The 13971-nt window shown below is 36.1% G+C and overlaps 1 protein-coding gene across 1 annotated transcript in view; it reads right to left on the bottom strand.

The window, feature by feature from the left end:
• The window catches only part of LOC114645277 (doublecortin domain-containing protein 1-like), a 559771-nt gene that overhangs the window by 480946 nt on the left and 64854 nt on the right, over positions 1–13971 (bottom strand). Inside the window, exons 3-5 of the mRNA XM_051922996.1 lie at positions 11294–11560; positions 6305–6437; positions 1792–1954 (exon numbers count right to left, since the gene is read on the bottom strand). Coding sequence (XP_051778956.1) covers positions 1792–1954; positions 6305–6437; positions 11294–11560 — 563 coding nt within the window. The remainder of the gene's footprint in view (positions 1–1791; positions 1955–6304; positions 6438–11293; positions 11561–13971) is intronic.

Consider the following 13971-nt stretch of genomic DNA (forward strand, 5'->3'; position numbering starts at 1 on the left):
AGCATTTGGTTAGAGCCTATTCTTCATACATTTCCCTAATTCTGAGAGACTAAAAAAAATCATCTTTACTTCATTGTAGTAAATACATATTTTAAGTTTTAAGGTATCCAAAATAATTTTAGCCAGTCAGTGCCTTAATCCAATAAAAGACTAATTACTTAAATGTTGGCTATTTAATTATTAATATATTCATGTTTTTTATTTTCTTTACTAGGTGAACACCACAAATGCATATGGAAGTTATACATACCTCTCCATATTAAGGTAACATATTTAGTACTAATAATTGTAAAACCTGAATTATTGCAGCAAATCAACAATTTTATTTCTAAAACGTGTGCTGTGACAGATATTTTGAAACCATTTACTGAAGGAATTTAAATTAGGGTATCTTCAGTGTTATTTTTGTTTATTGCTTACAAAATTAATGTTATTTGTCTTGTTAATGTATACAGTCTGTCTTCTGGCTTCCTTCTTGCTGTTCACCTTTAATAGTGACAATTGTATTTCTAATTCTAATCAGTTCTATGCTTTGCTCAAGCTCACCTAGTACTTTTGGTCTCAAAAGACCACGGCCCATCTGCCACCTGCTCCACTCTGTGTCCCAGCGACAACTGTCGAGCAGCAAAGATTGATTATCAGTCAAAAACAATCGCACAGCACCAGATTTGGTGGGTTAAGCTTGCTGATCCAGCAAGAGGCAGGATGAAATTCTAGTGCTGTGTGCCAACACTTTACTGCTCAAAGAACAGCAGTGCATGTCGCTATGAAACACAGCCAAAGTAACACAGATGAAGTTTCCTCCTGGAACTTGGCATACTGAGGAAATGTTCTGAAGCAAACTTAAATCACACTTTGCATTAGACTACATGAAAAAGTCCTTTTTGAGTTAGGTTAAAACTGATACAACCTACTGAAAATCTTTTTTGTTTAACAAAATGAAATGTCTAATTGCACATTGTAATGATACTTTGAGCGGCAAAATAAAAAACAGACATTTATACTTTCAAAATCCCAAATCAGCACTGGATGAAATGCAGCAAAATATAATATTATTGACAATAACTTGAACAAGCAATTTAATGACCAATTAAGTGTCATACATTTACATCTGTCAAACATCACATTTTAACTGTACAATAATTGATGAAACTGATTCACGTTCATATTTAAAAGTTTGAAACCTTTAATTGTCAACATGTTTTATGACATCTTCTGAAAGCAGGGGTCCATAAGTAACACTTTATTAGCCTGTATTGTGTATAATAATTATTTTGTATTCATATTTGTAAAATGTATATGTAATACCTATAAAAATGTAAGACACATTATATACTGACATAATAAACATTCTAAAATATATAAAACTATCGAATGCATTTGGCACATTTTTCATCACCTTTGCTTAAAAAAGGAAAAGTATAAACAGTAACTTGAATTAACCATGGAGCATATACAGTAGGCTCAGCTGTCAGTTTTACATAATAAATGTAATGAATTATGCTATATGTCAGATGAACTAATCAGATGATTCAATAAATCTCTTATATAATTTATCTTTTCTGCATTTAACCTCCTGCAGACTCCCTAATGCCCATTTAAATCCAAATTAAATTAAGCACGGATGTTAATAAAATGCATTAAACAGAGCAGTCAGAAGGTGTTTCTTTCATTAAGCTCATTATCCTTTTACTGAGCTGCAAATGAGTAAACATTAATTTTCCCGAGCAATACAAGTTGACACAAAGAATTCACTCTAAAGCTCTCTTCTGTAGGATCCTGCTACTGTACCTTTAATTTTTTTTAATGGATCAGCAAAGGGTTCTCCAGTTGAAATATAAACATCAGCACCATGCGGGATGTCCTGGGGTTCATGTGCTTCTTTGCCATTTGCCAGAAAAACTCTGCGGGCTGCTGAATTAAGCATGAGCTTTAAGGTACATTCTTCCAATAACTGGAAATAAAATAAAAACAGCAAAGCATTATATTATTTTAAAAATCATGCTTGCCTCCCTATCCACTGCTTGTAAATGTTGCAGTGTTATCTACTTTGCTTTATGCAATAAAAAATTGATTACAAAAATTAAAATCAAATCTGAATAAATGTTAGCACTGCTTTAACTGTAGACACTATCATTATTATAAGTAGCTATTATATTATTAGTATCTCACAGAAATGTCAACTGAAACACACACTTTGACCAACATTGATGAACATTTTGAAATGCAATACAGGAATACATAATTATAATATACTTTATCTGAAATAAGCAAAATATTTACTTAATTAAAAATTAGTATAGCAGGTGACCCCACAAGCTTTAACACAGAGCCCTGTCTTTGTCGTCTGTTTAGCTGTACTGGTGCTGGACTTTGTCAATTAGCATGTCATTACAGGTCTGTTCAAGTGTCAAGCGTCAAGTGGCTTTATTGTCATACCATCCATACAGAGCACTGCAGCACAGAGTGGCACGAAATAACGCTCTCCAGGACTGCATTGCAAAATATACATAAACACAAGACAAGTGCAAGACAGGTAAAGAACTATACTATAATAGATGCATAAATCATTAAAAATAAATAATAGGCAAGTGAATATATAGTAATTTTTGAAATAAACAGTAATAAACTAAATAATTAATATACAGTAAAACTAATACAAAAAAAACCAGTAGTGACAATTGTAACAAATGTACTGCATATACATTCCCTACTAGGGGCAGATCTGAGGGTAGGGAGGCAGCACAGAGTTCAAATTCCAGACAGCCAAGGGGTAGAAGCTGTTGTAATAACCTGGCAGAACTGGTTCATATGCTACAGTACTCTCTGCCAGATGGAAGTGGGACAAAGAGACTGTGCCCTATTTAGACCTGTTCTATCTGAGATCTCAAAAGAGGTATGAAAGGGGCAGTAACTGAGTTAGTGGTTACGCGCCTTTCAATCATGGTCCTGATGTGTTTGATTGGAGACACTTCCGGTGATTCAAAGGAAAACATTCTTATCTTATAGAACTAGTCTGATAAATTGGATGTAGATGTTGCTCAGTCACTTTGCTGTTGGAACATCACAGTATCTACATGTGCCAACAACAGTATGGTCACTAAGTTTTTCTGGCATTTCTTGTTTAACAATAAGCTATTGGATTACCCACCATAAAACATCAGGGTTGTTTTCATGACATACTCATCAAATATTTAAAACTAAGTTTTTGATGCTAATCTCTCCTTTATACAGTTGTTCTTTTGTGTAGTAGTCAGAGTGTGCCACCATCTACTCTAAGCACCATGATGTTCCAAAAATGATGGATGGATTAAAAGCCAGAAGTCTGTATGACCATCAGCATCAAGTGACTCCGTGAGAACCCTAAATACAAAGAGGACTATTTCATTTATGTTAGGTAGAATGCCCAGAGGGGACTGGGTGGTCTCGTGGCCTGGAACCCCTACAGATTTTATTTTTTTCTCCAGCTTTCTGGAGTTTTTTTTTTGTTTTTTCTGTCCACCCTGGCCTTCGGACCTTACTCCTTTTCTATGTTAACTAATGTTGTCTTATTTTAATTTCTTATTTTGTCTTTTATTTTTCTTTTCTTCATTATGTAAAGCACTTTGAGCTACTTTTTGTATGAAAATGTGCTATATAAATAAATGTTGTTGTTGTTGTTGTTGAAGTTCTAAGCCTTTCAGTCCACACTGATTTATTTAATCACCATTTATGCTGGTGGAGGGAGACTGTGCTGAAGTGTCTCAGGGGTGTGTGGTGGATTATAGAGGTGTAGGATTTTATTTTAAGAATAGTCACACGGGTGTGGGTGTATGTTTGAGAGAGGTGTACAGCAATGGAGTGCTTTTTGGGAGAAGCAGCTAGATAATTGTTCATGTGCGTAAATATTACGAGGCACAGCCAGTTCTCATTAGTGCTCAGTGGATCATTAAGGAAGCACCCATACTCTTGGGGGTTAAAAAAGGTCCAAGTAGAAGAAAGAAAGAAAGAAAGAAAGAAAGAAAGAAAGAAAGAAAGAAAGAAAGAAAGAAAGAAAGGAAAGAAAGAAAGAAAGAAAGAAAGAAAGAAAGAAAGAAAGAAAGAAAGAAAGAAAGAAAGAAAGAAAGAAAGAAAGAAAGAAAGAAAGAAAGAAAGAAAGAAAGAGGTGGGTCAAGTGTAAAAGAGAAGTCAGTAAGAGATGCCTTGCAGTGGAGCGAAGAGAATGGCATCAACCCTGCTGAGCATTTCAGAGCAGGGGCAGTGACTGATGGAGGTGTCAGGAAGGGATGGGAGTCAGATTATGGACTACATGTGTGAAAGACAAAGGAGCATGGGCGATGAGATAGAAAAGGCCAATGGTGACTCTGGTTTTAATCTTGGTTGGTTTTTGATATTTTATTTATTGACTAGGGGGTTCTCCCCTGCTCGCTTCGCTCACCAATCCCCCCGGTCTGCGCTACGCTCCAGCCACTGCGCGTCTCTGCCGCTCGCGTTGTGAAGAGGGGGGCTGAATGCACCCCAACGAGATGCGGTCACTTCTCAGAAACCCCCTCTTAAATGGTGATACAATTGGAAACAAATATTTTTTTTTTAACATCCTCTTTGCTCTATCAGCTGCTGGATAGCTTCTTCTGCTGTCGTGCCTGCATGATCTTCATCTCGCATGTTGCTTCAAACATTTAAAAGCCTGTACAGCAGCTGTCCTACTCTTTGTTTTTTATTTCCGGCCCCGAGCGTGGTTAAATCTTTTGGCACAAAGTCTCGTCTCGCGGGAGGTGAGTTCTTGATATTTTTTAGTTTATAATTTAAAACAGAATAACAATCTGAAAATCCAACAACATCACATTAAAGTTCAATAAATTCTGAAAAGAATGATACCAAACATATATATGCACAAAATCGTTGCACTTTTAGGCTTAGGATATTATATATAGAGAGTAGATTTTATCTTCCTGCACTGCACTTTGAACAGATGATTATTTATTGAAGAGGTTCTTGAATGCACTGTCATTTTGGACACTGCTTTGTTGTCTGAATAAATTCACACTTTGCACTTTTGTGCTGAAACTTGCTGTTGTGTCCTCATTTGTCCTAGTCCATCCAGGGTTATGACTATCAAAGTCCCAGGAGATAGAAGAGGCACATGGTTGCTGGCACCTGGGGCATCACAAAGGCCCATTCAGAAGTGGGACAGAAGGCAATTTCTGGTGGTTTAGGACAGCTATTTACTATGATGCCCAATTAATACAGTAAGTACACTTAAGCAGATACTTGAGCAGCCATATCAATGTAACCAGATCATCAACACAATGGGGATATAAAATACATTAACAGATGAACAGTGGGAGAGACTAGTTAATAGTACAGATGTACTCTAGATGTGACTCTAGAAAATGACTGTGAAGTGCATAAGGGGACACAGAGGGCAAAACAGAACTTCTGACTGGACAGCAGTGACTGACATGTTTCCTACACCATCCATCAGATTAAGTAATTGTATCTTTATTCAATGCATTCAGAAAATTATGTGTCTTTGTGTCTGCTGGGCATGTGTGCCTTCATCCTTCTGTTGCACATAACATTGATGAACCTTTTCTTTCTGCTAAATTATTTAAGAATGCCAACAAATTGTCTGCTCTTTATTATTCTAAAATGTATTACATTTTAATCAATGAAATTTAAGAAATTTGCAGTTTTTGTATGTCGTTATATCAATGTTATTATTGAAACACACGTACGCATGGAAGGTGGCTAAAGGGCTCAAAAAAGGTAATTCCTGGTCAGACCAGGGAGTGGCAGAGTGCAATGATCCTTTCTCTTTCTTCCCCGCAGACCAAATGCGGGAAATTCCGCCTGGGCCCTATAACGTCACTTCTGGTTCTACCCCAGATGATGTTACTTCACGTTCCACCTCAGACCATGTCAATTCAGGTTACACCTCAGATGAACTCACATCCAGTTCCACCGTAGAAGACATCACTTCTGGTTCCAACTAAAGATATCATTTCCCCCCTTCCAACTTTAAAACCACCTAGTTTGTACCATAACCTCAGTTCTGTTTTGGACTCAGTTTTGGTCTGTAGAGACCTTTTCTCAACAAATCTTCAAATTTTCAGTGACTTTCCAATTATACGGGAGGCTGACCAAAATCTTTTTACATTTCAAGGCTTGATTATTACCACACTATATATCTCAAATCATCAAAGAAATCTCCTCTTAGCATTGTTATCATCTTGTCAAAATAAAATCAATTTTTGTAGTGATCCAGTGTTCATTCAATTTCATTATTAATATGTATTACTGTAAAGAGTGAGTTAAAAATTACCATTTTCATAGTTGGAGCAGCAACTCTAGCATAAACACTTCTTGAACCATTCTTGTATGCCATGACTTTAATTATGCATGGCTGTCTCCTCAAAACTGGATGCTTGCTTGAAGATAAATAAGAATATGAATTCCTGTGTAAAATAAAATAGATAAATGTTTTTTTAGATTTACCAGAATATAATAACATTTTTGAGTTACAATTACAATTATTTGAATGTTAAAAGAGCATATTTCTAACTATAATAATCTTGTCTGAGCATCAAAAAAATAATCTCTCAAAGTATTTCCAAATTAATCCACTTAATAGAGGGCCCAAGCCAATACTACTCGAATCAGGTATTTTAGAATAGCCTGACACTTCCATTTTGCCAAGCTGGAAGCTAAGTCCTGGGTTAGCAAGCTGCTGCCAGACAGTCTTATTTTCATCTAAAGGTTTCAGCTTGCCTGATGGAGTCCCTTTCCAAAATGCAGCGTTGCACTTTATCTGAAAAGATAATCGATACCAGACCTTGTAACATCACCAGGAACTTCTCCCAAAGGCATAAGCTGGAGACACAAATTCTGAACAAAGGACTATAAATCAAGGATGACCAACATTGATACACAGAGCTTTGCACCAGTGGTCAAACAAGAGGATGGACTTATGTGCACCCAAGAAGTCAATAATAGACTTGCATCAATTTCCTTTAAAACATCAACCACACCCTCATCAAGCTACAGGTAAACCTGGCCAACGTTCGCTTCCCATATCCAGAACCCATAGCTGACAGAGTGTGAACGCAAAGACGTTGAAGGAATTCCTTTACACCAAAGGGCAACTGTGCTGAACTGGAAGGGTGGAATATTTTGCATTGGAACCTGGACAAGGTAGTCAGTAGCCTATGCTGGCTGAGGAACAACAATTGCAAAAGAGAGAGGCCATAAATAAAGCATGCATGGTCCTTCCTAATGATGGGGGCTGACTGAGCACCAGTTGACCCAGAAAGCGTAACTTTGCTAGCTACCAGGAACAAGAGAGCTCTGTGTAGGGGGTTGGTGGTAACCCAGCACAGAAGCTGCTGTGAGCAAATGAACACCAACATATAAAACACAGGAAACTTAATGACTAGCTAAAGAACTTATCAATTTTGAAAACATGGATTGAAAGATGGGAATTCATAAGTTATATGCCTTTTTCTAGAAGACAAGAAAAAGATCTATCTAAGTCAGAAATCATACATTTTTGGCCATTTTCTATGTTGGAGAAAAAGTTAAACTAAGCTTTCATTGATTTAAGTTTTGCACCTGTTTGTGAAAGTAAGTCTTTAGCCACATCTAAAGTACAAATGAGAAAGTGAATACGTAAATGTAGACCTTTACCAAATTTGAACTTTGTTCATAAATTGCACAGATCTCTTCACATTTCTGGTAGTCCATCTGAGGAGCACGTCCCTCCAAGGTCCAGAACCAGAGTTTGTTGTAGTATGTTAAGTGCTCAATAAAATCAGCATTTGAATTTAATTTACTGGCCATTTGTTTTATGAAATTAGTGCTATGATTTAAACTGCAGAACATTTGCTTGTTTATATACACAATTCTTTGGATATCATACACATTTGAAGTATACTTAAGACCAAAGTAAAGCTGAAAGCATACACTGCTTAGTTAAGGTACCTGGGGATCATTATCTCATAAAACAAAAAACTGGCAGCATGTGTTTTGTCACAGACAAATATTTGTGCTAGTTTTGAATTGATGGAGATACCACCTAATTATTATAATGAGGATTTGTTTCAAGTTTTTCTGCTTTTTTTCCTTCATCATTCTGGTTTTGAAATGCCCAGATTCTAAATCTGAGGTCATTCTTCTCTTTAAAAAATTGTTCAAAGTAATTTAATAATAATTAAATTATTTCTGTGTCTTTTCTTTTTTTTATGAACACGACCATATTTGTGGCTTCATTGCCATGATCCAGTGCCCCGTTGTTAAGGGGCAATATTGTTAATTTCGTGACCTGCAACTCAATTGCACATGGTTTAAAGGCTGGGACAATTCACTTCCTGGTATCTGAGATTTCAGATAAACTCCCTCAGAATTTAGTATGTGATTAATATTGGTTAATGCTTTATGGTATTAGAACTTTGTTCTTCTTTTAATCTGTCATGTCGATTACTAATAGGTCACGACCTCTGAAGCTACACCCCTAGCAATGTGGGGCACGGATCTATGGTAGTGTCAGGTAGAATTAATGGTGGAGACATCTGGAACTTAATATGGTGGCCAAAACAGTACATTTAAACTAGAAACCTTCTAAACTATTTGGAAAATTAAAAAATAAATACAAGAAATGGATGTGCTGACTCCCAAAAAAAGTAAAAGATCATGCCAAACGATGAAAAATATTCAACAAAATATTTATAACACAATTCATAACACTGCCTGTTTAAAATCCTGCCATCTCCATCTAGAACAGTTTACTAAGTTGAAATATTAATATAAATGAAGCTTCAACAAGCCAAGAAAGAAGAGAAATTTAAACTAATTGTTTGGAATTTTGGTCTTATTAAAATTGCCTTCCTAAGTCCTTTTTCCACATAATGACATTTGGTTTGGTGGTTTCTTAACCCAAGGAATTACATTTTTGGTATTAGTTTTTTCGTTATTGTCAAGAACTGGGAGTCCCAAAAACACTTAAGTCCCATAAATACTTCCAAACATGCCCACTAGGACGGGATTATGGTAAAAACCCCAACTAGAAACAAAAAGGGCCTCAAAGAATACTTATTAAATAAAAGATTTGTTTAAAAAAATGCTGTGAAGCACATAAGCTCTGTGGAGAACAAAAAGGAATTTTTCAAGGCAATCCAAGGCGAATGAAGTCCCAAAACAAATATCAAAGAATGGTCAAAAGACAGAGCAAAGGTTCAAATATAACAATAAGCACAAAAGAAACACTGTACTCCCTAGCACATTCAAAATGAACTGCCAGGAACTATGAGAGATCCTCCATATTTATAGGGCAGTTTCTGGCAGTGATTGGCAAGTATACACAAAGAAGATAACACCGGCATTGGCATTAAAGCAGATAATAAACAAAAGTCACATTAAAATAGATAAATAGCAAAACAGTGGACAAAAGAGACAAGAAACCTGACTTTGAACTCCAGCCAGGGTAGACATCCTGGCTGAGACATGCCAGTAACGTGTATACTTTGTGATTTTCTAATTGATTTGGGCTATTTTGAATGCCATATTTGTTTATTAATGGGTGGTGCCATTCTGTTTCCTGATTGCAACTAGTGCAGAATGTAGCTGCTAGAATCTTAACTAGGAAAAGAAAATCCAAGCACATCTCTCCAGTTCTGATGTCACTACATTGGTTACCTTTGTCATTTAGAATTGACATTAAAATACTGCTTATGGTTTACAAAGCCTTAAATAATCTCACTCCATCCTATATTTCAGAATGTCTTTCACCTTACACTCCAAATTGTAACCTTAGATCTTCAAATGAATGTCTGCTTATTATTCCAAGAGCTAAACTTAAAAAAAGTGGTGAGGTAACCTTCTGCTGTTATGCACCTAAAATCTGGAATAGCTTGCCAATAGGAATTCGCCAGGCTAATATGGTGGAGCACTTTAAAAACTGCTAAAACCCCATTATTTTAACATGGCTTTCTCATAGCTTTATTTTAGCTTAATCCTTACACTCTGTATATGCATTTAATTATCATTATTATTCCTGGTAGCTCCATAATCTGTACTAACTCCTACTTTCTCTTCTGTTCTTTTTCCAGTTTTCTGTGGTGGCGATCTGCCCCACCACCACCTGATCAAAGCACCGTGATGTTCTTACATTGATGAATTAAAGGCCAGAAGTCCACATGACCGTCATCATCAAGTTCCTCCATGTGAACCCTGAATACAATAAGGACTGATTGAGATCATTTATGTTAGGTAGAATGCCTAGAGGGGGCTGGGTGCGCACATGGCCTGGAACCCCTGCAGATTTTATTTTTTTCCTCCACCTGTCTGAAGTTTTTTTTTTTTGTTGTTTTTTCTGTCCTCCCTGGCATCAGACCTTGCTTTTATTCCATGTTAATTAGTATTCCCTAATTCTATTTTTTAATTTATTTTGTCTTTTTTCTCTTTCTTCATCATGTAAAGCACTTTGAGCTACATCATTTGTATGAAAATGTGCTATATAAATAAATGGTATTGTTGTTTTTAGGACTCCTACCCACATTGTTAGGGGGAGTGTCTTCGGAGGTCGTTATACCTTGCATACGATGAAACAGTATAAAAGTTAACTTTTTCATAATTTTCCTATCCAAATTCATGGATTCTAAAAACCTTCTGTCTGAAAACTTTTGTTTTCCTTACCTTATTTTTTCTCAGTTTCAACCTTTTGCTATTGAGTGTTTTTGTCCTGACTCAGCAGGAAAACAGGAGAACTGAATTTGTGAGTAAACCAGGAGAAGCGGCAAAAGGCCAAAAAAAAAGAAAAGAAAAATTGTAGTGACCATAACCTAGACAAAAGGCAAAATCAAAGTCAAATAACAGGCACTAAGTCGTAACCAGGCAATAACAGAAGAAAAAGCACAATATCAAGATGAAAGTAAGGAATTCTATCCGCAGATCGGATAAGGTGCCTAGCGAAAGGCAAGGTCACAACCCTGGAGACCCCGCCCCTAGAGACAAGGGGTGTGACCCTGACAACGGTACGCAAATAGCTTCTCTTAAAGAAACAGGCTACGAAGCATAAGTTTACAGCCTAAATCATGACAATTTTGACTACTAGTCACTAATCTCTTGTGAGTTTTGGTTGCTGCTCTAATTGATCTCTTGGTGTTTTGTCCTTTAACTGCATCTTATCTTCCATGTACTTCCTGCAAAGCACACCACCAGTTTTGTTCTAACGCTTCCACTCTGCAAAAATTTGGAGTTAAAATATGTTAGCAGTAAGCACAAAAAAACAAGAAACATAAAAAGTGAATCAAATAATTACCAAAGATGAAATGGGGGAGTACTTGGTGAACTATTCTTCTTAGGGAGAAATTTAAGGCCTGAAATTGTTGTACTACTGCATGCAATGCTACCCACTTCAGAAGCTTCATTGGTGCTTTGAACTGAATTGATTTCAATCGAACTGCACTCTCGAGACCGTAATCGTGAAGCAACTACAGACTTTGAACTGAAGACTCTGGCAGAAGCTGAGCGCCTTTTTCTCTTGGTGTCTTTCACTGATGTCTTGCTGTAAGGAGACATATAATTTCTAAAAACAAAGCAGAAACAAAATTTTTCTTTATGAATTTCTGTATTAACACCAGATTATATATTGCCTCTATTAAAAATATATTATTTCAGTTTAATGTAAAGCAAGCATAACAGAAATACTTCAGTGATATAAAATTGTCTCTACATCATATATCACTAGTCAGCCTAATTTATGCAAATCTGACATATTCTCACCTTAAAGAATAAATAGCATAATTTTTATTTGTTAGAGTTCACAATTCTGAAGATACTGCAGTAATATAATTTGAACAATGAACAATGTTTTTAACAGAAATTAAAATAACAAAATTAAGAATTATAAACAGGACATGCATGGAATAAAGTGTATATAAAAGAGGAGTTAATGTAAGCTATGCATTAAAACTAAATGAGGAAGAAGTAGGTTAAATCAAAGTCTAAAATTAAAATACAGAAAATGTTCTTCAGTTATGATTTGAAGTACAATATCTAAAGGGAGAGAAAGCAGTAAAGTGGGATGAACATGTACAGTATAGTGCATCAGGTCTGAAGGATATCTAAAATTCATCTTTCAAGAGTCTCAGCTATTAAACAGGTTATAGCGGTGTAATCAGAGTAGGGCTGGGATCAAAGCTCCATTTAGTGGTAGAATATGACATTCTGCAAATGGGCAATCAGCCAATGTAATCTAAACAGGGTTATGGATCTGTGTTTAAGGACTCTGAAAGGAGCATTTTATTTGAGATGTTTTAACTTAATGATTCATAGCAGGCTTCCACTAAGGATAAAATTGTAGTCTATTGAGCTAGAAGTAACAAAGGTACATATCTAAGGTAAAAACTTATTAACATTTAATTCGAGTGAACAGTGACTGATTTTCCCATCAAGTGACCAATTACTATACAGAGAATTGAAAAATTTTTGTTAAGTGTCAACCAAAGTGAAAAAAAATTATATCAAAAATGTATACCTTCTTTTTTATTATGCAATGGACATCTGTAACATATAGAGCTGATTATTATCATACACTCATTGATGCCATAAGAGGCTCTGGCTATAGATAAACATATAACATAAAAGATCATGCTTGGGAAATGAATGAGTAATTTTTTTTGTTATAAATTCTTCTTGAAGCTGAACAGTGAAATCCCTCCTAACGCCCTGAGGGAGGGATCACTCATTCTAAGATCCAGTAACAGTAACTAAACACAATCTGGAAGAAGAAGTCTTAATACAAGAGGTGAATCACTACCTCTAAATTCTTGCACTAGACAGAGTCACACCTTTAACTACCATGTTGCAGGGGATGCAGCAAAGAGCCTAACACTCAAAGTCCATTGAGGAAGGCTATACCACATCATGGGCATGGGCAAAGGACCACACAGAAAGCACATAAAACGATTGCACTTCACAACAAGTAAAATTCTTCACTTGAACACAGAGCCATGGCAAAGAGTTCATAGAGCATCAACAACAACATTTATGTCTAGAGCACATTCTCATACACAGAATGTAGCTCAAAGTGCTTTACAAGATGTCAAAGAAATAGTTACAAAAAAGTAAAACAAGTTAAATTAGTCAAGAATAGCAATGAATAAACAATAAAACATCAATATGAGCTTATATAACACAGATATATATATATAGTTAGTAGAAAAAATGAGTATTTATACAGTACTGTGCAAAAGTTTTAGGCAGGTGTGAAAAAATGCTGTAAACAAAGAATGCTTTCAGAAATATAAATAATGATTGTTTATTGTTATCAATTTACAAAATGCAAAGTGAGCGAACAAAAGATAAATCTAAATCAAATCAATATTTGGTGTTACTACCTTTTGCCTTCAAACCAGCATCAATTCTTATAGGTACACTTGCACAAAGTCAGGGATTTTGTAGGATTATAGTCAGGTGTATGATCAACCAATTGTACCAAACAGATGCTAATGATCATCAATGTCACACGTAGGTTGAAACACAGTCATTAACTGAAACAGAAACAGCTGTGTAGGAGGCTTAACACTGGGTGAGGAACAGCCAAACTCTGCTACCAAGGTGAGGTTGTGGAAGACAGTTTTCATGTCATGGCAAGATTGAGCACAGCAACAAGACACAAGATAGTTCTACTGCATCAGCAAGGTCTCTCCCAGACAAAGATTTCAAAGCAGACTGGGGTTTCAAGATGTGCTGTTCAAGCTCTTTTAAAGAAGAACAAAGAAACGGGCAACGCTGAGGACTGTAGACGCAGTGGTCGGCCAAGGAAATTTAGTGCAGCAGATGAAAGACACATCAAGCTTATTACCCTTCGAAATCGGATGTCCAGCAGTGCCATCAGTTCAGAACTAGCAGAAACCAGTGGGACCCAGGTACACCCTTCTACTGTCTAGAGAAGTCTGGCCAGAAGTGGTCTTCATGGAAGAGTTGCAGCCAAAA

The sequence above is a fragment of the Erpetoichthys calabaricus genome, chromosome 2 (genome assembly GCF_900747795.2).
Source record: "Erpetoichthys calabaricus chromosome 2, fErpCal1.3, whole genome shotgun sequence".
Lineage (NCBI taxonomy): Eukaryota > Metazoa > Chordata > Cladistia > Polypteriformes > Polypteridae > Erpetoichthys > Erpetoichthys calabaricus.